The sequence below is a fragment of the Pseudonaja textilis genome, chromosome Z, assembly GCF_049901715.1.
Source record: "Pseudonaja textilis isolate UNSWEBS1 chromosome Z, rPseTex1.2, whole genome shotgun sequence".
In the NCBI taxonomy this organism is placed as follows: Eukaryota; Metazoa; Chordata; class Lepidosauria; order Squamata; family Elapidae; genus Pseudonaja; species Pseudonaja textilis.
Window position 1 is genome coordinate 131081381 of NC_142008.1, and position 27201 is coordinate 131108581.

A 27201-nucleotide genomic window follows, 5' to 3' on the forward strand; every position below is an offset into this window, starting at 1 on the left:
TGGTATGACCGCTTCGCTGGGAGCTTCGTTGGACATCCAGAAGGGGGAGTGGCATGAGCTCATAGGTCTTCCCCGGGCTCAGATATCAGAGATTAATTCCAGGCACAGTCGTGAAACTGATGCTATTGACAAAGATAGCACACTTGTGGTCTGGGACAATGGAAAAGAGGCACGTCCCAGCAATAGTAAGCTTCTACCAAAGACCAGCACGCTGAATCTTTACTCACAAAATATTTCACATTAAGGACAGACAGCCTCATCAGACCCAAATCAACATACTTTGGGGCAGTGTTTCTCAAGCTTGACAGCTTTAGGATGTGTGGGCTTTTAACTCTCAGAATTTCCCAGCTTTCCTAGCTGGTCAAGTCCACGCATCCTAAAGTTGCCAAGATTGAGAAACACTGCCCTTGAGAGTCTGACGTAGCCTGAATACACTTCTTCCAGTTATCCTGCTTCCCACATTTCCGCCTTCTGAGTGATACGGTTGCTGCCTGCCACTCTAAAATACTTGATCCATTTGTTTCAGATAATCATTTTATTGCAAAGGGGAAAAAAAGAAGAATACAGAGTTTGCTACAAACAGTCTTATCTAAGGCCAAAAATAATAACCTAGGGTTGAAGTTAGTCCTCTTTCAAAGACATTTCCAAATTGCACCTTGAAGTCAACACCTGTCACCAGATGGTATGGCTGGAACAGAAGCCAAAGAATTTATTCTTTCTGACCTTGGATACCAGGGCAACCGCTGATCTTCCCAGACCATTCTGCATGCAAAGAAGCAAGAGCTATTTCAGGTGATTCTGCATTTCCCAGAATCAGATAGAGGGTTTCCATACAGCCTGACCCACCAGAGTCTGTTATGAAAAGTGCCTCTCGAGGTCAAAGCACCATTTTGAATATTGGCATCAGCACCTCTTTTCATTGGCTGGGATCCAGCCCATATACTGCTCTCTGATTGGCTGGGAGAGATTCACGCTCCAGCTCCCAAAGAAAACGGCGCAAGCGCACCAGTTGGCGATGAAGAGTATCATCTGACACAGGCTCTGACAGAGACAAGCGGAAGCCATCACATGGAAGAATGAGGGGAGGATGGTCGGTGAAACTCTCAAATATATCACCTGGGGGGAATAAAGATTATGAAAACAGCGAAGTTGATGGTTATTTATTTATTTAGCATATGGCGATGTTACATTAGCCAGGAGACTATAATGTTAGTGCAGAATAGTAGTTTGGCTGCCTAAGACTGCTAGCCCTGTTTGGTTTTACACGTAAGACTAGGAGATAAGAAAGGAAGAGAAAAAACGTTAAACCAAACACCAACGTTATAGATTTTGTCATGATCTGCTATACCAAAACCAACTGAAGAACCATGACTGAATTGGTGTTGACGAAATATTTCGAGAGGGCTGATTTCTCACTAGAGGCAATTCCCTCCCCCCCCACCCCCCATTTTTCATGTATCTATCCTAGGTTGATTTTTAATATCCACATTCCAGTTTATGTGTTTTGAGGGTGAAAGAATGAAAGAGAAAGGAGGAATGCAAACTAGAACTGAATGAAAAGAGACATATCAATGCAGAAGAAAAGCTTCATTTAATGAATTGCTACCTGGCAGGCATATCCTGGGTCAGCATGAATCGGAGCCAGTGTAACATGTGTTCACCCCAATGCCAGTTCCTGTTCCTAGCCACTAATGAATGGTCCCGTGCTCATTACAGAGTGTGCTTCTCACACTTTTTTTGCCCTTCATCTTTGCTGGGCTTCTTTCAACCAGTAGACAAAACATCTACCATCAGAGAATAGCATGGGCCTGGCTTTAGACTTCAGCCTGAGGTTCCCTACCTTGGTTGGTTTGCCTCTTTCCTAACACATGAAAATTTAACTCTTGGTGTTTTTAATTGTTTTTATATTTTAATTGTTTTTATATGTATATAAAATCTTTTTTTAAAATATTAATGAGTAGTGCAATGGCCTAGAGGTGAAAATGCTTGCCTCCCACTTGGAAGGTTGAGAGTTCAGTTCTAAGCAGTGACAGATGTTTTTTATCAGGATGTAAAAAGAAAATATCTGTTGCAAACTCTGCTTAGGCATCAGGAAGGGCATCCGGCCAGTAAATGCTCAGCTCCATTCAGTTGCCCCGAATCAAGGGATTATAGGTTCATAAAAATGTTTTTATACTTGTATTTTTACTGCATTGTAAGCCATCTGAAGTGCTTTGGACAGTGAGATGGGAGTCATATAAATTTAATAATATAGATATGGGGCAGAAATACTCCTGGAGTATGGAGAGGCAGCCCAGGCCTTATTAGTATAACTAGCTATTTTTTACACAGGAGACCAGAAATTACCACATTGCTGAGCAAACAGGTTTCCTCCTTCAGCCACAAGGGCTGGGAAATGCTTGAAACAGACAAATATTTGAAAGCTGGGCAACAGTCGTCGGCTCAGGCTCCCTCCCTTGTTTTCCAGTTACAGCAGGAAAATAATGGGGATGCCACGTCTGAATGAAAAGATACATTTCAGTGTATTGTTCTAGATGAATAATGAAAAATAGGCTGCCTTTTTCTCAAGATAAAATACTCCATTCTGCTCTTCTCTGCCTTGGTGGAAGCTTGAAGAAAAGATGATGATGTCAAAAACAGGGAAAGAGGGATGGGGCAGGACTGAAAGGAACCGACAAAATCAAGCACTAATGAAGAAGGCAAAAGCTGGGAAAGGAATGAGTGTGTGATCAGAAGAGGAAAGTGTGCCCCCACCTCATAGCACTCCCAAAACACACATTTGATTCTATTTAAAATCAGCCATATCTAAGAGAATGGATGACAGATTTTATAGACTTTGAGGCTGTGGGGAAATCGCACGGGCTTAAGGAAGAAAATGTTATTTTTATACTGGCAACTTAATGGTGATTTCAGCTGCTTCGCTCATGGGCTGGGGGTAAGAATAAGGAAATGCCATGAGGAAAATTGATCATCGAGGTGTGGTTGTGTCCTGGTTAAGGGCATATGGTGATAAAGGTCAGAGAAACCCCTACAAAGCTTTTAAAAATTGGCAAACAACTTAAAGATGTCACACTTAAAAGCTCACGTACTGTGTGCAATCTCATCTTGTTCCTTCTCAGGTGGGTTCCAGCATTCAGGAGATGCACGGCCTGGTCCCAGTTGGTAATTTCTGAGCACATGCTGGAGCTGGGCTGGTGTCAGTGCTGGATAATCATTTCTTAGGCGGGACCAGGATGCCTGGATATCAAGAGAATACAACATATTTTTTAAAAATTGCAGTGACCCTTAAGATGGTCCTCCAAATCTGACTCATTCTCAGTGGAATATTATTTGTATCTAACTCCCCTAATGTAGCTTCATTGTTTGGGGGGGAAGAAGGCATAATTACCCCCCTCCCCTCATTAAAAAAAAACATAGCTGGTCAATAGTTTGATGTTACTGATTCAAGAATTGGATTTGTTTATGAATAAAAACAGCTAGAGAGGGGGAAAGTACATTTCCTTTATCACTGGATACTAAACGTTGCAGGAGCACTATTTTTAAAACGGATTTTGATCAAAAAGGTTTAACCAAATGAAGTTACTGGTTCCATGACATTAAAAACAAAGTGACCAATTTACTTGGTCTCCTAGTGTAAGCCATACCCATGGAGGGATAGCGTTATTAAAGAATGGATTCAGAAAAATAAGTGACACCTATTTTAGGTATTTATTACTTATAAATCAGAACATCCTGCCCTGCTAGACGCAGGGAGAGAACAAACCCCCACACATCTCATTTCTGAAATTATTACTGTGACATTTTGCTGGATTGTCTTCAATATATAGAAATACATATGGAGATTCTCAGGATGGACTTGGGTAGAAAAAAACACAGCTATTTTGGTTGCAGCTGTATTTGCATATAAAGTGGTGGGGAAAACTTTTGTAATATTCCCTGGTGTATTTTCTTTAAAGGCATCAGATGTTACATAAAAGACTACCAGGATCTGATAGTAAGTAGTCCCTTTACAGATAGTTCTTGACTTATAATCACAATTTGAGCTGGAACTTCTGTTGCTAAGCAGGGTGAGTGTTAAGTGAATCAGGACCGATTTTATGACCCTTTTTGCTGCAGTTGTTAAGCAAATCATATGGTTATTAAGCTTATCTGGCTTCACACATTGACTTTGCTTGTCAGAAGCAGGCTTGGAAAGACAAATGGTCATCACATGACCCTGGGACACTTCAACTATCATAAATAAATGCTCGTTGCCAATCACCCAACTATTGATCATGTTGGGGGAATGCTGTGATGGTTGTAAGTGTGAGGATCAGTTGTAAATCACTTTTTTCAGCACCCTTGTGACTTTGAATAGTCTCTAAACCAGGGGTCAGCAACTTGCGGCTCCCTGTTGTATGATTCCCACCACCGGCTGGCCCTACCCCTCGCCCTCTCCTCCCACACACTTCTTGCCTGTCCTGAGAAGGGTGATGGCAGTGGATAGAGACTCGTTCTGTATTCCAGGGCGGGAGCGAAGTGCCCTTTTACTTGCCTCTTTTTCCAGCCCTTGTTGGTGCTGTGCGCACCTCGGCCACTGGGGGTGACGTGTGACTTTCTGCCCCGAGACACTGGCCAGGCTGGCTGCAGCCAATGCTCCACACGGTAACGGGCTCTAGGTGGAAGAGGGGAGGCAGTCTCTCCCATTGTAAAGCACGCTAAGTTTAAGTGTGCTGCGCGAGGCACTGCAAGAGCAGTGAGTAGCATGCAGGCGTCAAAAGCAACGGCGTCAGTGTCTCGGGGCAGAGAGAAAGTCTCCCCATATTCCTCGCACCACCTCCATAGTTCACTTAAACTTAGTGGGAGGTGCGCACAGCACCAACAAGGGCCGCAAGAAGAGGCAAGCAGAGGGACACTTCGCTCTTGCCCTGGAATATGGAACTATCCCCATCCAGGAGTGAGTGGGAGGGGAGGACACGGGGTAGGGCCAGCCAGTGGTGGAATCATCTGGCAAGGATGATACTGGGAAACCACAAAACCTGGGCTAGCATGGCTGGGGGGGGGGTTGTCATGTGACGGGGTGGGAATGAGTGACATCAAGTTGGTTTTGTGGCTCCCACTGTTTCCTTTTCTGTGGGAAATGGACCCAAATAGCTCTTTGAGTGCTTAAGGTTGCAGACCCCTGCCCTAAATGAATGCCCGTAAGTCGGGAACCACATGTAGCAATCTGGCCCCACATCAGAGCTGACCCTGAATGTGGACAAAGGCCTGGAGCTGAGCTGCTGCCCCCGAGCCCATTTGAGGAAAGGAGAGGGATGTGAATCAGTTCCTTCACCTGAAGCAAGTTGTTTTTGGGCACGCACAACAGGTTGGCTGTGTTGCTGAGCTTCTGGAAGAATTCTGTGGCGATGTCCCCAAGGCCAATTCCTTGCAGCCAGTCTAGGACGAGATCCAGGATGGTTTGGATCTGCACTGCCTTGGCCCACTGGAAGAGAGACTGGGAGCCACCTGGAAATGGGTGGGAGGAAAGGAGGAAGAGTTGGTAAGCTTGGCTGACATCCCTGAACCCAGGCTTTCCTGCCAAGTAGCTGATCCCCAGCATAACCCACCCCCATCGCGTCTGGAGGAGGGAACCGCCCCTGGCAGCCAGGCTTGTTTCCTGCTGCGTCCAAGGGCAGCCCTGAACTTTGGGACAGGCAGGAAATAGCTGGCTTCCACCAGAGACCAGAAGAAAAAATAGGAGGAAACAGCAGCTGCTGGAAGGGGCGGGGGGGACTGGGTAGCAGGGAGAGGCAGAATGGGATTATTTCTTTTCATTGCTCAGGAGCAAAAAACAGGACTTGGAGAATTCAGACTTCTCACAGAAAGGGATTCTTGTTTCATTTGATCTCAATACAAGCAAAAATCCTCAGCTGGCTAAAATATTCATTCAAAATCCAAAGTCTTCTTTTCCTTCCTTCCTTCTTTCCTTTTTTCTTTCCTTCCTTCCTTCCTTCCTCTTTCTCTCTTCCCCTCTCTCCCTCCTTCCCTTCCTTTTTCTTCCTTCCTTCTTCCACTCCTCCCCTCTCTTCCATATTAGCAAGTTTTAAAAAAGCACTTCAAAGCAATTCTGAATTCCTGAAGTCATTTGACATGCTATACTTCACAGTTCAGTTGAAGGTCTGGTAGTTGCAGAACATGGTAAGACTGACTAATGTCAATTTGAAGCCTGGCACACACAACCAATCTGGTTAGTTTATAATGCTGTGGGAATGCAACTACAAGGAAAATATCCTTAGTTTTAGGGCAGATCATGGCCCATGTCCTTCACAGAACCTTCAAGCTCCCAATTCTTACATTTTCTAGTTTCTTACACTTTTTACTTGATTCTTTTCCTTCCAACACTCAAAAGCCAGAGAAATCCTTTCTATAAATTCCCTGCTGTTCTTCCACATCATTGTCCTAACAAAAAAAAAAACACCTTCTTGTTTCTGGTCATTCTTTTCTTCCTCTTGCTGCACCATTTTCAACCATCCAAAAATTTCCTGATAATTCAAGTGGCATCATCCTTTGCTACCATATATATATATATATATATATATATATATATCTTAAACTGTTTGCAAGCATAAAAGATGCAACCTGTTTTAGTGTTCAAAAATTGCCTTTTTACAAGAAGCCTCGGGATATTTTTGGTTCCTATACTCAATATCAAAAGCTTTTGTATGAATAAACCAATATTCTTCCCCTATCTTTCTCTCTCCCATCCAGAAAGTTAAACTATAATTAGCTTGAGTCAGAGTTAAAAAAACAACAGGTTTTTTTAGGAGGGAGATGCAGCTAAGTGCACTTGTTTGTCTTCAGATCTGAAATGCCATATAGCCCTATGTTATGGAAGTGAACCTATCTAGTTTTCTTCCACAAAATACTGGAGTCTTTTTTCCCCTAATCACCCATCTCCCATTCTTTCGAATTTCTTTCCCACCCGCCACAAACGTCTGCATACTGTTCCTGACCCACCTCTTTCCATGATGGTGTTGAACAGTGAAGCATTGGAGAAGAAGAAGAGGTATCCAAAGGTCTGCGAAACAAGGACAGGGTGCAAGTCACAGTCACGGGTGAGTTCAAGAGTTGCCTGGTAGATGGACAGGGTCTTTCGGATTTCCTCTGGCATGCTGCTTAGCTCAGGCACATGCGACAGGTCGGTGATGGCTGTGAAGGGGTTACTGTCTAGCAAGACAGGAAGGGCCGAGTATAGAGTCTGCCAAATGAGGAAAGAATTAGACACCAAGACTACTGGAAAAAAGGAAGGGTCGGAAGGTCAGGCTTGTTCCTTGGGGAGTGCTTGCTCACCTTAGTGAGGTAGTACACAGATTGCTGGAATGTGGACATGATGATTTCATCTAAGACAGCCATGGCTTCATCACAGGTCTCCAGGTCACTGGAGAGTAATGCATTGTGTGAAACTCCTGCAGTGGGTTTGAGAACATTATATATTTCAGATAGGTAGTAGTTCTACTGAGAGTTGTTCTGCAGTGGAAACTAGGAATGTAAGGAACATTTTCAAATTGCTCTACAAGGTACAGTATTCAATGGCTATCAAGCCATATCAGTTTGGTAGAATGTCCTTAGAATTCTGGGCTACTTATGCAGAAACTATGATTCCCTTTCTTGAGCTAACCTTGTCTTTTCTAGAGGAAGTGGCAGTACACTCAGCCCCCATTCTCAGCAATTATCATGAGTCAGTATAACATGAGTCTTGGAGAAATCAGGAAGTCCTATTTCCTTGACCCCTCTGTTCTGGGATGAATCTTTGAAAAATAGTTGGCCTGTCCCTGTCCTTCAATACTCCCTTGATTACTAGAAAAAAATAAGATTCTTGGCTCACCTTCCAAATCCAGATCTTTCTCAATGTCTAGGACTCTTTTTTGCACTAAGTTGAGTAGCTCCATCGAATTAGCCATCCAAAGCATGAGAGGACGCAAGTCAGCTGCCACTTCCTCAATGCTGAGGTTTCCTACTTCTCCTTTATCTTGCTGGCTGCAAGGAACACCAGAGTGACAGAGATTAGCATCAATGGATGGGGAGAGATTGGATAAGTTCTCACCTGCTAACAAGAGGCAGCTGACTTTTGGCTGGGATATTAAAACAACAACTGGGCTGGATATTTTGCATTCAAGCCATTCTACACATTTTCAGAGTTCATGCTAAGTTCAGCCTTTCTTGATGATTGTGAACTTTGCTTCCAGAGGACAGAAGTGTGTGGTTTCCACTTGTGCATTTGCAATTTGCCTTTCAGTCTTCATATTGCTACCACACAATACTTTTCATTGCATTCTTTGAGAAGTTCTGAATATTTTGTATAGCTTATCTGGACAACACATATTCAGCACAGCCAACCTGCAATTGTTCTTTTGAAATTGTTTGTCACTAGAATGACCTTAGGTATGTTGTAACTTTATAGCTTTGTTCAGTAATACTGTGTATCAAAAAAGTTCCATTCTTCTCTAATTCCTGTAATTTCCCTCCTCCAGTGCTGGAACAGATAGATATGCGGTTTTGTTTTCTTTAGGGGGGGGGGAAATCACACATAACTACTGATCTCTACAAAGCCTGCTGTCTCTTGGTATTTGTTATGTATGACCTGAAAATGCTGTTGATGTGAAAATGGACTACGGTTTAAAGTGAAGATTGTGTGAAAGTTGCCTAAATTAAATGGGAAGAACTAATCTTTACAGGTAGGGGAGGAGCTGAACAGCAAAGGAATGGGAGGAACTAAATCAGGGGTATCTTAACTCTAGCAACTTTAAGACATGTAAACCCAACTTCTAGAACTCCTCAGCCAGCAGTTGAGTCCATAGGTCTTAAAATTATTCAGGTGGACACCCCTAAATTATCCACAAATGGGAAAAATAATTCCATATAAAGATGTCCTCTTGATCTAAAAAACAATGAGTTGTTTATCTCAACATTCTGCATTTACTATCAACCCAAGGGGTGTGTGTATATGTGTGTGTGTGTGTGTGTGTGTGTGTATTTAAACAAAGTATTTACTATTGTCCTTCTTAAAAGTCAATTCTCATAATCTCCAGTCAATATGCAAAAATGTCAATGCTGGTTGGAACTGGTAAGAGTAACCTCCACCTATCTAGATGTCTAAAGAAGGCGAAGGATAAACTGCATCACAGCATCCCAGAAGGCTGAACAAGCAAACTGAACTTGGCCACTTCAACAGAGCTAGAAAAATCTCTAGATCCATGTTCCTCAATCTTAGTAACTTTAAGATGCGTGGAGTTCAATCCCAAAATTCCTCAGCCAGTCATACAGTTCAAGTCCACACATCTTAAAGTTACCAAGGTTGAGTAACATCGACTCTAGAAGATTAACCACCCACTAAATCAACTTATGTCATCTTGTATCTTTCACAAGGCTAGGAATTCTGGGAGATAGTATCTCAATAAATCTGGAGGGGATGCTAACATTGGTGAACTGAAAGTGGTTATTATGCGTTTGGGTCATAGAAATATCTTCAGGCACAAACTTGTGGAGATGTTTAAGGTCATTATTTTGAAATGAGAACATTTTTCAAGAGCCTGGAGCTGTGCCTAAGCCATTTGGGCCACCTCAGACTAAGAGTAAGATATTCCTAATATTCCACAAATAGACCTTGACTGGACTAGCAGATGGACCTTACCCTCCAGGAATGATAGAGCAGCATTTTTCACTGCTCTCAAGGGGTACGAACAAATTTAAGCTGCCAGGAATGCAAAGCTCCGCTCCCCGATAAAAGGAAATGACTAGAGACTTCTCTATTGCATCTCTCAAATCACTCAACATCTGTAACTCAAAACAAGCTGCAGTACAGACTAAGCCTAATTTGCCTTGGAAAACAGTCTTTTAGAGATAATTAATTTACTTACTTTTCTGGTTGTCTATCTCTGATTTCTTTGATCTTGCCCTAGGAAGAAGAGTAAGAGAATGAAATTATTTAGGGAGGGTCGCAAACCCTTCCCATACCTGATAGCCAGAAAGATTTCTACAGTTAGTTACTGGAGGATCAATGGGGAAAAAGTATTTACTACATTTACTTCATTTAAAGATATCTGATATGGAGGTAAGTTATGAAGGTTTTTCCCTATGGGTTCTACACCTATATAATTCTGCTCAGCTATTGATGTAAATATTTTATTTTACATTCATATGATTTTGTTTCTCTTCTGAGTATTTTTAGAAATTTTAGAAAGAAAGAAAGGAAGAACATAAATAATGCTTTATTTTTTATGTAGAGCCAAGAAAAGTAGCATCTTGCAATTATTCCTTAAAAACCAGTTATCTTACAGTACTCCTTTCTTGTATTTCTTTTTTTTTTAAAGGAAACTAGTCATGCTGTCTTCCATTCCATGACAGAATGTCATAGCCATATAACAATAGATATAACATGACACAGATTATGTGGATTTGAATTAATGACATTCAGAATGGAAAAAAGAAAGCAGGGTTGTACTTCTGAGACAGGAGAATATTGCAGCTCAGAGCTGAAATGAGAGGTCCTTGGTGCTCTCTGAGCTTGGCTGTTTTCTTGCAGATGTTTTGTTACCAAATTAGGTAACATTATTAGTGCTAGCAGAGAATGGGATTTGTTCTGAAAGATAGTCTTCAAGTTATGACCATAATGATGGTTTTTGTACCTTTTTTACCACAGTTTTTAAGTGAATCACCAGCCATTAGGCAAACCTGCAGTCATTAAGCAAATACTGCAGTTGTTAAGCAGACCAATGGGTAAGCATGAGTACAGAAACTGTAAATGACAATTGTTGGCAAAACCATTGTAAAATGAGGTCATATGCTTGTGGAACACTGCAAATGGTGGTAAATACACCTATGTTTTTGGGTGCCCAAAGACCGTGTGATGGAAGAGGTGACCAAACTCTTGTAACTTTGAATCCAGGTTGTAATTCCTATTTTTCTGGTTGGTCATAACTTCCAACAACCACTAAGTAACTGGTTATAAGTGGAAAACCAGCTGTAATTAAATAAATCTAAAGGAAAGATTTCTGAAATAAAGGATTATTCCTTTTAATCAAGGACATCATAGGACCCAAGCAAAGAAATAGAAAATCCTTTACCCAAACAGCTTCCTTCACCAATTGAGCGATCCTGGCTATCAATCTGGGTAGATGGCCTGGCTCCAGCTCCCGAGCAGCGTGCTCTAGGCAGAGCCCAAAGAGGAAGGCAGGTCCCAGCTTACAAGTGGATGTTTCCTGCAGCCGCACAATTTCAGCCAAAAGGGCCTCCTGCTCTTGGGGGCGGTAGCGGAGCTGAGGTTCTCGGCTCTTGAGATAGGCCCTGAATGCCTCCTGCCGCTCCTGCAGGGACCGACCACATGCCTGGCAAGCCAAGGCCCCCACCAGCCCTGGAGACACCCAGGTTTTGGGTAGCCAAGCTGGAGGAGCAGTGGCAGCTCTTGGATCTTTGTACATGAAGAGGAAGTACTGCCCCATGCCCAGCAAGTCTCCAGGGGCCAACTCCACCTGGCGATGGAGCGGGGCACCATTGTGGGTGATAGATGCTCCCCGGAAAGGCCGCACCATGGCTGAACTCCGGGGCTGGCTGGGATCTGCAGGGGGCACTGAGGATACCACACAGCAGTGCCGCGGCAAGATGTCAGGGGCATTCAGGAAGGTGTCCACAAAACTCGATTGGTCTGGAGCTGGGCGACGCTCAGGGCGTCCAAAGATGTGGCGGCGACGTGTCATCACGTGGATCACAAACTCCTGCAAAATGGGAGAAATGGAGCAGAGTAATGTGAGAAACTGAGAAGAGTGCAGTTTAGGTGAGAAAAGGCCACCCAATTTAGATGTGAAAAGGAAATTTTTCCATTTAATTAATTCCCTGCAGGCCCAAGTGGAAATGTTCAGTTTTCAAGATTACATTTGCCTCCCTACTAGCATGAAATTTCCCCCTTCTGAAATCTGTGTGGTTTTTATTTGAGTTTGCCAGCTTGTGGCCAAAAGAAGACTCAAGATTTGTTGCCTGTGATAATGAGTGTGCAAATGCCCAGAGATTGGGGCACTTAAGTTGAGCACTAGCAACTATACACTACTAGTTCAGTTTGCATAGTCTCTAGGCTAAGCAGTTCTGCGCTAAGTAGTGGTTTGTGGTTCAGCATGTTATCTTATGTATTTTCTTTTAATCCCAAGATTTTTATACTGCTGAGGGAGGAAATCCCATAGGTTTTCTTTCTATGGGAAGATACAAAGTTTTTTTTAAAAGTCATTTGACAATTGACTGTTTTAATCAGCTTGATAAGAAGACTGGGGTTGGCGGGGAGCAAGGGGATGTGGAAGACTTCCCTATTATTCAGCTATGGTTTGTTCTCCATTCTACTTAAACAATCTTGCTTCCTGAATCTAGGCCACACAATATCTATACATGGCAGCTTGAAATGATTACATTCTGAACTTTCCAGTTTCAAGGGAACGGATAACTAGACTAGATGGAAGCTTGGCCAAATCACTGCACTCGAGTGTTTGTGAGTGTATCTGTGCGTATGAATTTTCTTTCTCTGTGGCATTGGACCAGGTGCTTCTCAGTCCCTTTAATGCTACTATGTGTAAATGTGCGTGTTAAGAATGACTTCAGTGCAGTGAATAGGCAGAAATTAGTAGTCCTTCTTTTCCCTAACTGGCATTCTCTGGATGAATTTGATTTAAAATCTCATAATCCCAATCAGTGTGTCTGAAAAGGATAAGAGCTGAAGTTCAACATTTCAAGAGGACTCTATTTGATGAAATTGTCCTAGCCTTTCCTCTCTTGGGAATGCTATGGAAAGCTGAACAAAGTGAATTTACCCGATTTTCCCAAAGTTGCTTTTTTAAGAGGCAACTGGACTTTCTGGTTTTTCTTTGAAGATGTTTTGTTTCTCATCCGAGAAGCTTCTTCAGCTCTGGCTGGATGGTGGGGCTGAAATCTTCAGTCAAGGCTGAAGAAGCTTCTTAGATGAGAGGCTAAACTCCTTCCAAAAAAAAAAACAACAACCCAGAAAGTCCAGTTGCCTCTTGAAAAAGTGCTTTGGGACAACCATGACCTGGATGACAGAGATTCTCCATAGACATTTACCTGCTTTTCATTGTAGCCCAGTAACTGCAGGAAATAGGGGTGCTCAGTTGGGGGCTGTATGAGGCATTGAGTAAGCTGCTCAAGGCTGGCCACATCCATGGCCTCCTCTTCAGAAGCTGAAGGAGCTGGGTTGCCCTCCGACTCTTCAGCTGCCTTGAACCGTGATTCCTCCACTGGACCCCCTTCCACCGGTTCACCAACTGCCATGCTAAGCACTCCTTTGCGGTCCTTGCGGCGCTTAGTGCTGAGATTCATCTCACTGATGCTGCGCCGGAGCGAGAGGTTGTCTGCTCTCTCTTTGGGGCCCACGTGGCCCCCCGAGGCAGCCCGGGAGCGTCGAGATTGTTGCCGGCGTGACTGAGAGTTAATACCTATGACAAACAGAAAGAGAAAGAATTAAAACCAGGAGAAGAGTTTCATAGATCACCTATGACAATAAAAATTAGTCATACAAAATTCAGAAAAGCTGCTTTTGTACAGATTTAATTAGTTTGTATTTTCTACTTTCTACTTAGTACTTTGTATTTTTTGGAGTACCTAGAAATATGTTGGTATGGCTAAAACCAAGCAAGAAAAAGAATAAAAGGGACATGTCATGTGATAGGCACCTCTTCTCTTTGCACCAGTATGCAGGTAGTCCTTGACTTAACAGCCATTTGTTTAATGACTGTCAAAGTTACAGCTGCACTGAAAAAAGTAACTTACGACTGGTTCTCGCACTTAAAACTGTTGCAGTATCCCTATGGTCACATCATAATATGGACACTTGGCACTGGCATGTATTTATGATGGTCGCAATATTCTGGGGTCACATGATCACCATTTGCGACCTTCCCAGCCAGCTCCCGAAAAACAAAGTCAATTGGGAAGCTGGATTTGCTTCATAACCATACGATTCACTTAATTGCATTGGCACAAAAGGTTGTAAAACAGATATTCTGATTCCAGTTGTAGTCATAAGTTGCATGCTGAATAGGAAAACCTGTTTTCCATTCAAAGAGTTTCCATACTGCTATCCTCCCACTATTTGTTTCTGTAGATCAGTGTTTCTTAAACTTGGCAACTTTAAGATGCATGGACTTTAAGTTTAACTCCCAGAATTCCCCAGCCAGCAAACTAATTGAGGAATTCTGGAAGATGAAGTCCACCCATCTTAAAATTGAAAAACACAGGTGTAGATAAATGAAGCAATGGAAGGGAGATTTGCTCCATTTGCCAGTGAGGAATGAGGGGAAAGAGAGAATGCATTAGCCTTAGACTCTATTTTGGAAAGAGGGCTATAATTTAGGTTTATCTGCTGTGGCTATAAAAATAATCTTCAACTTATAACAGTTCATTTAGTTACAATGGCATTGAAAAAAAGTGACATGACCTGTGTTCACATTTATGACTATTGCAGCATCCAGATGGTCACTTGATGAAAAATCTAGCCGCTTGGCATCTGGCATGTATTTATTTATTTGTTTAGAAGGTTATTTGCCACCGATCTCATATCCAACAAGTCTGGGCGACTTACAGCATTTATGATAGTTGCACTGTTCTGGGGTCATGTGACCACCATTTACGACCTTCCCAGCCAACTTCCAATAGGCAAAATCAACAGGGGAAGTCAGATTTACTTAACAACCGCATGATTCACTTAACAACAGTAGTGATTTGCTTAACAACTGTGGCAAAAATGTTGTAAAATAGGGCATATCTTGCCTAACAACTGCCTTGCTTAATAACAGAAATTTTGGGTTCAGTTGTAGTTACAAGTTGAAGACTACCTATTCGTGGAATTAAAAGCAGTTGCTAATTAGCTGCTAATGGGGTGGATTTCCAAGCAAATACCAAATATTTTGTGAAAACCTTCTAAACTCAAGTCTGTCACACTACATCCCGTGCCCACAAATTAGTCATGCGCTAGGCAGAGAAAGGCTTTTTCTTCAATTAGCTGTAAAAATGTAGGATTAATTTTAATTTATCTGTCTGACTTTATATATTCCATTTCGGTTTTAAATTTTGGTTGCTGCCAGGGTGGAAGGTGCGATATAAATCAAGCATATAAATAAATTGCACATAAGGCCCAGAAATGTGAATTCGTTCAAGAAACAAAAACAAATGTCTGAAAAATGGGTACAGCTCATGAATCTGTGGAGTAGAAAAACCTGACCAGCATCAAAGAACACTCACCGCCTCCATCTTCATCCTCTCCCTCGACCATCCTTTCTACATCACATCGGCGGCGAATCTCAAAGCGTCGAGTGAAACCAGTTTTGGGCTTCCACACATCTTGCAGCACCAGTGGCCGTTCACCATCGCCAACTGCCCGAAGATACTGGGCCTGCCAGGAGCTATCCATGCCATGAACCCGGCCCACAACATCACACAACACATAAGCCTCTTCAGCATTAGGTTGTGTCACCCCATAGCGCTCCAGAGCTTCCCGCACCAGCTGGCGGGCAGTGGAGCGTGCGGTTGCCAGCACACTCTTATAGTTGGCACCCATGGAGATGTCACCTCCGTAAATTTTCAGGACTCCTGGCACTTCTCCCTGAGACGGGGGCTTGACTCGTTCTTCAGGCAGGGGGTCAATGAGATCCGCTAGTTTCTTCTCACTGGCCCAGCGGCCTCCAGCCCCACCAGTGGGCCCTCCCACCCCACTTCGCTGGAAGAAAGTTGAAAGCCTCTTGTGCCGCGCAGCCTTATTCTTGGCTGGGCGCATCTCCACAGGTTCACTGCCACGACTGGCAGTGTCTGAGGACGTAGACCTGAGGGGAGAACAGATAGGTTTGGAATGGGTAGATCCCAACCAATTCAGCTGGATTGAGATTCAAAGGGGAAAGATCAATCAATAAAATATGAAGTTATTAGTGACTTTTTATTTTGGTCTATGAAGAGAAGTGGAAGCTCATGGGGATTTATTTTGTTTTATTTATCAATTTATATGCCACCCTCTCTCTGTGAAACAACTCTGGGATGAGCACTTTTACAAAGCTAAAAGGAAAAAAGTATATTGACACTTATCCAAATAGGCTAATACAGAGAACTGAGCTAAAGCATGTCTCCCACTCAATACATAATTTTCACCAGGTGTTACATTTTTAAACCTTTGGATTCCAGAATCAGGACAGAAAGTGTTGTTATTGCACCAAATTGTTTCAGGTTGTCATCATTTAGAGCAGCATTTCTCAACCTGGACAACTGTTAAGATGTGGAAACTTCAACTCCAAGAATGACAAACACTGATCTCTGGGAAATTTCTCCATAAAGCCAAATCTGAGTGATGGCAGTTCTGAAGACTGATAAGCAGGAAAGAGATGTCATCAACAAACAGCCGGAACAGCCCTATTGATATAGCTGTTAACCAATAATTTAGTTAAACTATTTCCTCCATCTTGGAAAAAAATGTGAGAAATTTAGGCTAATTACAAACAAGATGCCCAAAACAGGCAAGCCTGGATAGGAGGAAGGGTGGGATATAATTGAAAGGAGATGTAGAGATGAGAAGGTTCCTCCCAATAAGTTTTTTTATTTGCCTTGTACTACTTTGCCAAATCATGGGGAAATATAATTTCTATCCATTTTTTTCAGTCGTCATTCTAAATCCCTAAATAAGAGTCTTGCTTTGATCCTTGAGATTTGCTTTGTCTGTTCAATGTTGTATGATTTTCTGGATAAATTAACTGTTTTGAACATGCATTTGTTGTAGTACTTGATGATTCTGTTCAAAACCAGTGACTTAGTATCCATAATGCTTCTCTTATTCTTCTGAACTGAAGGAAGGAAGAAATGCAGATGAGAGTGAGGTGAAGACCAATAAGATATAGAATATTACCTGACATACTGAAAGTATGGAACTCATAGTAATTATTGCCAGATGATGCTAGGGAACATGATTATGCAAAGAAATGTGATAAAATGGACTTACTGTGATGTATATATGTTATTGGACAAGGTTTTTTTTTCTTGTTTTATAAATCCCAAGAACTGGGTTCTCAGAGCTAATCCTGGGCAGTAATAGAGGTAGTCCTCAACTTATAACCATTTGTTTAGCGACCACTCAAAATTATGGCACTAAAAAAGTGGCTTATGACTGTTGCAGAATCCCTGTGATCACACAATCAAACTTTAGGTGCTTGGCAACTGCCATGTATTTATGACAATTGCAGTATTCTTGGTCACATGATCATCACCATTTACAACCTTCCCAGATGGCTTTACAAGTGAAGCCAATGGATAAAGGCAAATTCATTTAGTGACTGTGTGAGTTGCTTAATGACAGTAGCAAAAACGGTTATAAAATCAGGCAATGGAAGATCTGGTTCCAATTGTGGTCATATGCTGAGGACCATCTATACAGTTTTTGCCTGAACTGGTGCAATGTCTTAAGAAGACAAGCACTGAAACTCATACATGCTGCTGTGAATTTGAGGTCAGTTCAGATGACCTGACAGGATCTCTTCTAGTGTAGTAGTTCTTGAATTTGACTGCAGCTTTTTTGACAGGCACACCTCAGTTGGAGCCAGTCTTTGCTCTAATATCTTTTGCCAACATAATGGTGTATTTCCCTGGCTCCTAGAACTATCCCACATATTTGCATCTGATGGATGAGTAGGATTTTGAGGTCCTGACTGACTGATGGAGGAAATCTTGTCCTCCCTGTAAGAAACAGCCCCATGTTTCAATGTTACTTGAATTTACTAATAATCAAGCCTGGTAGGAACACATCTATTCAGAGGAGAGGGTATTGCTATGAATTTTAGATATCAAGGCAGCTTAAAGGAAAGCTCAGCAATAGTTCTCTTTGAATACGTACTTGACGGACCCCACGCTTGGCCACCTACGTCCCAACTTTGCAAAATGCTTCTTTGGTGAGTTGATCCACAGCCCCATGGGAAAGTGAAGTTTCCCAAAGCGGGGGCTCCCGTCTTTTCGCTCATCCGAAAACATGATCACAAACACTTGGAATTACTGAAAGACACAAGGAGGGGAAGAGGAAGTGGGGGAGGAGAGAAACAGACAGAAAAATACAATCTGTAAGACCGGTTCTTGGTGACTGTGGCCTCCCCTGATGTTCTTTGACCTAAACAGAGCGGCTTGTGCAGCATTTGGATGGAGCTTCCTTAGCTCTTCTCACCCCTTGCAGTTATAGTTTTTTTATTTCCTTTATATTTAAACCTTGGCTTTCTGAAAGTGATATAGAGCAGAGCTGTTGGATATTAAGATCATTGGTCATAGAGCACAATATGAACAGTTTTAATTTCTTTCTTAAAACAATATAGGGTTTGTTGTGCTTTAATATAGAAAAGCTATGGAAGACAGGGATGTGGTTATTATGTGTGTATCACAATGACTGAAAAAATGAAAGAGATAGTTTACAAATCAGATTTACAAAATCTTGAATTTCACAGAATTAAAACTAATCTGGCTATGTGACAGTCCCCAACTTCTTCTCAGATGGATTCCAATTTGAGTAGCAAGGTTGGTGAGTCGATTAGGGTATTAAGGTACCTGGTTTAGGCTGCAAAATTCCAGATATTTGACAGCAAAGAGTTCCAAAAATTATTTGACTTTTTGCTGCCAATTAATGATTCCCTACATTTTTGCAGCCAATTCTGATAGCCCTATGGTTAAGTCTCTCTGCTTCTGTCTTTCTCTTACTTTGCCACCTCCAGTCTTGCTTGACTGGCTCTCGAAGAGAGTAGCCATATCTCTTACTCTACAAAGAGCACTTCTTTGACTGTTGGATGGCATTCTTTTATTTTAATCTAATTCTAGGTCTGTTTTAGGTAAAGAAGAAAAAGAAAAGAGTGAGACTGTGCACAGGTGTGTGCTAGCATTGCTCATCAATACTTAGCACCTGGAAAGCATTGGCCTTAACATTGGTTATATGAGCAAACTGGCCAAATGGTCCCTACACTTTTGCTAACTTGTAGATTTGAAACTTTGAACTACGTCACCTGCCCTGTTTTAATCAATTTTAAACATTTTATTTAGAAAAGCGGGATGCAGATATATTGTAGTGACATGTATGTGCATATGTACCTATTTGGACACAGTTCGCACAGCCCTGAAATGGAGCTGGGAAGACTTTGCTCTCCATTCCTTGTTTCAGTTTGATTTGTCCTTACCCTTCTGATTCATATATTTGCCCTTCTCTAGCTTGGGGCATTTCAGATATGTTGGATGATGCCCATAATTACCAGGCAGCTTGTTGTTGGCCATTCGGCCTGCCCATATACCCTTGGGCATTTGTAGCCCCATAAATCTTGTCAAGCAGCTTGTCAACAGCTATTTTAGATCCTTTCCTTGACTAAATCTTCCAGGCTCCAATTAGCTAATTTTTCATGAGCTGCAAAATTCAGATCTAGATCAAAGAGGCAGTGAGAACAAATCCAGAACTTCCATGGTGGATATGAGTCATAGGTCTTGAATCGAACAGTTACGTCAACAGGAAAAGATGAGATAACCAGCTTTGGGATCAGAATAGCTGGGCCTCACCTCACACAAACTGATTAGTTCTTGGGAGACTGGAAACAATGGGAAGACCCTATGAGATAAAGCCATCTGGGCCCCACCCTATCCAATGCTTCAATCAGAATCATAAAATGAAGCTCTAAAACACGATTCTTCCCTATTTAATCAGCTGGTATATCAGCCTTTTCCTTTCCATAAAGCCTTAATACTTTAAGCACAGAACTCAGACATTTTGCTCTGCATGCACCAAACTTTCTCAAAATCCAAGACCAAAAATCAAGAGATATTTCAATCATACATTCTTTCCTGTTTTCCCATCCCCTGGATTAAAAAAAGAAAACAATACAGGGTGCAGTATATGAATTGTTTAACAGGATAACACAGGACAACACAGTTGGAAGGTATCTTAGAGGTATTCTAGTCCAATCTACCACTCAGAATAGGTTTGCTATTCCCAATTGGCTATTTTTTTCCCCAGTCAATTTCCACTTTATAAACTTGCCCCAAATATTGACTTGATGTAGAACATATTTTTGACAGAAGGTAAGGAATGGTGCAGGGAGACTTGATTATCTAATGTGGGATCAAAATAATTGTTTAGTGCAAGGAGAAAGCCAACCTCCCAACTTCTGGATTTGGTAATAAAACAGTGGTGGGAAAGAGACAGAACTAGAGGTGAAGAAATACTAGTGCCAGAACTTATTATGTTGTTATGTATCAGGATTCATCCTTATCCACACCAGTCTCCCCCATTTTCCCACCTGTTTACTGTCCAAACCTGCTTTTGAAACTACGCTATATAGTCTATTAAATTTTGCCCCCAGACAAACAAGTGCATACCCAGTCAAAGACTAACGTGATTACCGGCTACAGAGGATGTCCCAGATGCTGTGTCCTCTGCACATCACTCACTTTCGGGCATCCCATGGGCCAAGCTCCTTCTTCTCCTCCCTTCGGTCTCTGCTATGGTGTTCCTGTATATGCTGTGACTTAAATCCAGAATGACTGCGTACGGATTTCCCGTGCCTCTGGTCATTCACACACAGGAGGTGGGGCAGGAAAAAGAGATGGGGGTGGGTGGGCAGGAAACTGGCTTGGAGCAAGGCCTCTCCCAAGAACTGGGGAGGGCAAGAGAGCAGGGAAGGGGACAGACAGACCAGCACTTGAACTAGCAGGGACTGGGTCAGGAAGCCTCTTGCAATACATCTGAGGTGGGGAGGAGATAAATTCTGCCAAGTAGAATAGGGATGAGTTGATGCATTCTGCTGCAGTCATCAAATAGTGAGGCCTATTGATTTGACAATTTGGACAGAAGGGAGTTATGAGAAAAAATTGCCTTCATTGTTTTCCTAAAACTGTTTGTTCCAGATGTAAGTTTCAGGGTTTTGGCATATCATTACATATACCAACATTTTTCCTTGGCTATTCTAATTGCAATGAGTTAGACCAGATGATCGTTCCTAATCACCACATTGTGAGAAGCTTATATGTCAGCCTGTTGAAGCAAGTTAAACTAGCATTTTCTTTTGAGGTTAAGCAGTCTAATATCTAGAGGAGCAATAGCCCATATAATTCCCACTGGTGGCATCTATAGGGTCCCAAGATTCAATAAAAATAAATTGAAATGTTGGAAATCATGCAATGTTGTCAAGTCCCACAAGATATAGGATGAGAAAGTCAAAATCTTATTAAAGTTTGCAACCTCCCAAGAGTGTATGTACAGTACACCAAAGCACACACATGGACACCTCTCATTTTGGCAAGGTCACAAGCCCCACCTGCAGGATCATTGTGGATCACAGGCTGGGAACCATTGGGCTACGTCACTTTGCCTACTTAGTTGATGTTTCAGTTTGTTTTAAAAAGGATGCTTAAGGGGCATGGCTAAAGTAAGAGCAGAGTCACAACTGGCTGACTGGCCCTGGCGTAAGAGTGTAGAGGAAGTAATTAGGCACACCACTGGGTGATTTTAAAAAGCTGAAGTGCAGTTGAGATTGAGGCAATGTTGAATCCCTTAAGAGCATCATATGGAAGGTGGGGAAAAGACTGATTCTTGTTCTCCTGCAGAATATAAACAGTTATTTTCATCAGTTCCATACATGCTGAGAAAAGGGAACCACATTCTTCTCCCAATCTCTATTCCCATTAACTTAATGGAAGCAACTGATTAACTTTGAAAACATCAGAGAAGAACAGGACATCTGCTGGCCTGTTTTAAAACAGTCATGTTATCCTAATAGAGATAGTCCTCAACTTATGACACAATAGAGCCTAAAATTTCTGTTGCTAAATGAAACATTTGTTAAGTGAATTTTGCCCCTTTTTACCATCTTCCTTGCTATAGCTGTTAAGTGAATCGAATCACTTGCAGTTATTAAATTAGTAACATTAAGTGTTAAGTAACATTAAGTGAATCTGGTTCCCCCATTGACTTTACTTGTAAGAATGTTACAGAAGGTGATCCTGTGACCCCGGGACATTGCAACTGTCATAAATACGAATCAGTTGCCAAGCTTCCAAATTTTGATCACATGACCACAGAGATGCTGCAATGGACGTTAGAAAAACAATAATAAGTCACTTTAGTGCCGCTGTAACTTTGTACGGTCACTAAATGAACTGTTGCAGGTCAAGGACTATCTGTAACTCTTATAGCAAGCACACAGGAAAGCTATATTATTATTATTGTCATTGTTTCCATGTTGCAAGGCCGAGGCAGAAAAAAACCAGCTAGCCTCAGGCCACCTTGAGAGCTTCAGCAGTGGCTTATAATGAAGACTTCCTGAATCAACTCAGTGTTCAATTCATCATTCAGCCCATGGTTCCTCTTCTCAAAGCATGGAGCACCAGGGAGAAGATTCCATTAGATTGTCCCCACTCAGCAAAAGTAATCACAAGATAAGGGAAAGCAACAGGCACAGCCAGTGCTTGCATAACCCAAAACAAAAAGCGTATGACTATTGGAGAAAGATCCTTGGCACAGAAATGACAGAGGGTGGGTGAGCATATCTGTTTGGGGCCATGGAATAGCAGCTTTAGCAATGCTGCCCATCCATCCAATCTCACATTTGCATCAAGAGATTTCCCGCACCTGTTTCCTGAGTTATTATTCCAGAGGAGACGTGTTTTCCCTTTGCCACAGTCCACTTCATAGGATGGGGTTGTCCTGGCAGGGCGTGTCAACACTTTCTCGACCCCAATTTTGATTTTGGGTGTGTGTTTGCTCAGTACATGAGTGTGCATTTCCCTTCCAACTATTTTCCTTAGCCAGTATGCCTGGGTGTGGAGAAAGGAGTGGTGTTTATGTCCTGGCTTCACACCTTTCCCGTTCATTATCCCTTGTATATTTTGAGGTGTGGATCCAATATCTGCATACAAAATCTTGTTTTAGAAAGCAAAAATCTTGGCATGGCAATCTTAGGTTTATACCTGAAGCCTCAGATTTTGTGAATCCTTATGTGGTAAAATAAGCTGTGGGGGTTTTTTGGCTCATAAATTTGAACATAAATCACCTGTTCAGATCTGGATCAAAACCAAGATGTGAGGGGCAGATTCAATCCATTCTTGTACCATTTTTTCAATTAACCAACTTATCCTGAAGCAGCTATCCACAACTATGTTTTCATATATATTGGACTACAGATCCAGTTGCTGAAGATAATAGGAAGGTTGCTATGATAGCCCAAAACATCTAAGAAGCAGAGAGAAAAATGTGTCTTGAATAAACTATTGAGAAAAAAACTAATACAGGTTTCCACAGAAAACTTACATGTGTAATTAATTTAAAATTGTGAAGAGGAAAATATTTCTTCAGAGGTATTGTAGCATGAACAAGTAGAATAAGATATAAGCTAAAACATAAATAAATTTGAAGATAACGAGAAAATAAAAGCTTCATATATGAATCTGGGGAGAAAAGCATTTAAAAATACCTAAACATTTCAGTTGTTAAAAAGTTGTTTATTGGGAATTATTCTTCTGTTGATTTTTTAAAAACAATACTTCTATTTGCGTTTTGTTCTGTTTTGGTGGGACGAAGATTCTGCAGTAACTAATCGTTGAATTGGAACTAGATGAAAATATACTTGCTGTTGTACCTCCCAGGCTATCTTCATGAAGGCAACAGAAGATAGATCTTTATATCTTGCCAGGAAAAGTTCCCAGTTTACGTTGCTCATCCCACTGATTAACCTGAAGAGCAAATAAGAACCTTAAAGTCGCTTAAGCACAGACACACAATATTGTGAGTCTTGGAACAATAACAACAAAACTAGCAATATTCCTCTCTATAACATTGAAGATCTCAAAATGGCATCTTTTCATTCTTCATGTCTTGCAGATGTGCTTTCTTTCAACTCTCAAATTCCTAGACAGCAAACTCAGCAGTACAGGTAGTCCTCGACTTAAAACCATTCTTTTAGTGATTGTTCAAAATTACAATGGCATTGAAAAAAATAACACATGTCCAGTCCTTCCCCATGTTCACATGATCAAAATTCAGGCAACTGAATTTCACTTAGCAACCGGAATGTATTTAATGACAGTTGCAGTATGCTGGGGTCATATGATCGCAACCCTCTCAGCTAGCTTCCAACAAGCAAAATCAATAGAGGAAGCAGGATTCAATTAACAATCGCATGATTCAATAACTGTAATGATTCACTCAACTGTGGCAAAAAGATTATGAAATTGGGTGCAACTCACTTAACAATTACTTTGATTAGCAACAGAAATTCCAGTCCCAGTTGTGATCAGATGTCAAAGCCTACCTATATTTGTAGGCTAAATTATTACTGAATTAGGGGATATCAATCAAAGCAATTTACTATCATATCATTGATCCATTAATGATCATCTAACATCTTCTGTCTCATGAATCTTCAAAACAAAAAGATTGATATGGCCAGTGTTTGAAGAAATAGTAAATAGAAATTTGAAAAAAATGTAAATAGAGATCACATCCCTGCATTATATATAGCAAATGGATTTGATACACATTTACAGCCTTTTCACAGTAACAATGTGAACCTTGATGAAATCCAGACCTTGCTGATAAAAAGAGACGCTGATGGATGCATTGCTATCCTGTGTGTTTTATTACAAGCGAGTGTTGTGTGGTTCAGAGAAAAAAGTAGGACAAGTCTTTTACAATCATGGCTAAGACAAGGCCACGTCATAGGCTCTCCTGTTACACTACAATTATCTAATATATATAATCCAGTTGGTCTGAAGCACTGGTGGGTACCTCTTTAAAAATATTTATCAGATTGAAGACCAATTTTCTACTAGAAGTTTCATGGATATTACAAATATGTTTAAGTAGTAACAAACCTATGATAAATAATCAAGACTTTTCAGAAGACCATGTTCATAGATATGGAAAATTGGTATGGGGTAAACACATTTGTAACTTTCTTTTGAAAGGGATGAACAAGTTTCAGACTTTCCAGAAAGTACATATTTTGCCCCAGGTTCTAAATGAAATGATCCATCACTCCAAGAAGGAAGGAAGGAAGGAAGGAAGGGAGGGAGGGAGGGAGGGAGGGAGGGAGAGAGGGAGGGAGGGAGGGAGGAAGGAAGGAAGGAAGGAAGGAAGGAAGGCACTGATTCTGTAGGGAAAAAAGATAATGATTGTTTTTTCTTCTTCTATAACTGATATTTCTACTTACCCAACTGCTGGGGCACAAAGATTTGAAAACCTTATGGTACCATTCACACTTCTGCATATCCTTGCCTTTGGTTTTCATAATATTCAGACATCGGTAATAATCTGCAAGGACAGAAAGAAGCTGATATCTTCTGATAATTGTTCAACTCTTGAACTAGAAATGGGAAATTCACATTAGAATCTTTTTTCAGTTTGATGTTTATTGGGTGACTTAGGGCCAATGTCTCCCAGGCTAACTAAAAGTTTCTTGTGTGAAACAAAAAATAAAAAATGTATTTCACAAAGTTCCTTTTGAGGATAAGGTGATGGTAGTGTGGATAAATGCAAGAAATAAATAGTGTCATCCATATAGGAAAATTGTAGCAGGTGCATTGCACAACATCTGGAACTGGGCTCTTTGCAAATACAGTACTGTAAATGGTTGAGCTCTAAAGAAATAAATTCAGTCAAACATTCCAAACCTGCATCTGAAACAAAGCACAATTTCTTCTTTGATTCCTTGGCTATAAATACTTGTCAGAAGTACCATATGTTCCACTAAGTACAGTGATAAGATTATTTGAGTTAGTAGTCTCTTTTTTGCTAGATATATAGAGCAAATTCCTGCAGCAGTTGTATTTCTTTATCTGTGTTTAAAATATGCTACCCAAATGACAAACTGGACAGACCAAGAAGACAGTCAAGCTTACTTTATATCCCTGTATGGCTCAGAAGCTGTTCAGCAAAAATTATCCTAACCTTTATTGCCACATCTTGTCTTTTACCTACCCACATAATTCTGGTAGCAGTTACGAGTCTGGTTGGTGAATGGAAAACGAGGATCAAAAGGAGCTGTGAAAGTGTCTTTTCTTTTCTTGGTGTCTAGTGTAGCAGCTGAAACACTCTGCATTTCTAAGAAAGTGAAAAGGAGAGAAAGAGCAGGAGAGTGAAGGTGTTGTAAAAAGTTAGTACCCACTCCTCTCCTAGAAGAATGAAATATTATAGGAAATACTAAAAAGGCAGAATACTATAGCTCCCTGGATGAGAAAAGGAGAAACATGCACTTGGAAAGCAGCCCCCACCTTTGTTCATAGCCTCAGAAAGACTGGGCCATCCTATCTACGAGTCAAAAGGCCTTGGTGATAGGATTAGCCCTCACCCAAGATCCAAACCAGGACAAAGCCATAATAGGAATTGCCCAACACCCTTTCAGAGCACAACCCTCTTCATTACATCATCATTCAGCAAGTTTCAACCAAGCCTGGGACACAGACAGCCTACAAGGTTAGCTGGACCCTCCACATAGCCCCTTGGGAGTCTGACAACCAATAGGATACATTTCTTGCAAGGCCCGAGAGAGAGAGAGAGAGAGAATGTATATGTGTATGTATAGCCTAGCAGTTTCCTTCTCTTCCAAATTACTTCTTTCAAATCCTTGCTATTAAAATTGCTCTTCATTTCTAACTTGCACAGTTACCTTTCTGTTATTTCTAATTTGACATGGCGTCATCTTGTCATTAATTCTCATATCAATTCATGGTAGTTACTCCCAACTATTGCAAGCTGACTTCTTTGAACTGCAGTTCAGTCCTTACTTCTCAATGCCCTGCTGTACCAAACATCTCTACTCAACATACATCGTTGACACTCGCAGAGCTGCCTAACGGTTCATTCATCTGGGAATAAATTCCTCATTCTGATTTTTTTTCTTTTTTTCAGATTAATTTATAGAAAATTGAATGTAAGAGCAAACAAAGAGGATGAAATCAATTGGGAGTCAAAGTACATGAAGGAAACCTTAACCATTCTTTGTCGAAATTTCCCTCCTCAAGGGAAGAATTATACAGCTTCCTGTATTGTCAAGAATTCGTAATTAAAAATTTGATATGCAAACATATATAAACAAGAAATTCTAGAGTGTTTTGGTCATGGATGCTCTGCTGCTTTATCGCAGATCGTTTTAATTTTTCCCTGTAGAGCTCAAGCCAGATTGAGCTCCTAGCCAATAATGGCTG

The 27201-nt window shown here is 41.3% G+C and overlaps 2 protein-coding genes across 5 annotated transcripts; both read right to left on the reverse strand.

The window, feature by feature from the left end:
- Positions 1–516: 516 nt before the first annotated feature.
- RASIP1 (Ras interacting protein 1) lies at positions 517–20546 on the reverse strand. 4 transcript variants are annotated; one of them, XM_026712021.2, is made up of 12 exons: positions 20404–20546; positions 17879–18033; positions 15253–15830; positions 13078–13448; positions 11085–11732; positions 9879–9916; positions 7847–7998; positions 7312–7427; positions 6979–7219; positions 5315–5487; positions 3090–3237; positions 517–1116 (listed from the first exon to the last, which is right to left on the reverse strand). In XM_026712021.2, the coding sequence occupies exons 2-12, from the start codon at positions 18010–18012 to the stop codon at positions 917–919; spliced, it is 2799 nt and encodes a 932-aa protein (XP_026567806.1). In that variant the 5' UTR covers positions 18013–18033; positions 20404–20546; the 3' UTR covers positions 517–916. The 4 variants fall into 4 exon arrangements, with proteins under 4 accessions (XP_026567806.1, XP_087774226.1, XP_026567807.1 ...); XM_087918100.1 differs by having other exon boundaries at positions 20396–20546; XM_026712022.2 differs by having other exon boundaries at positions 20452–20542.
- Positions 20547–23676: 3130 nt separating this feature from the next.
- COX6B2 (cytochrome c oxidase subunit 6B2) lies at positions 23677–26096 on the reverse strand. Its single transcript, XM_026712047.1, has 3 exons — positions 25976–26096; positions 25209–25309; positions 23677–23730 (listed from the first exon to the last, which is right to left on the reverse strand). The coding sequence occupies exons 1-3, from the start codon at positions 26094–26096 to the stop codon at positions 23677–23679; spliced, it is 276 nt and encodes a 91-aa protein (XP_026567832.1).
- Positions 26097–27201: the final 1105 nt, after the last annotated feature.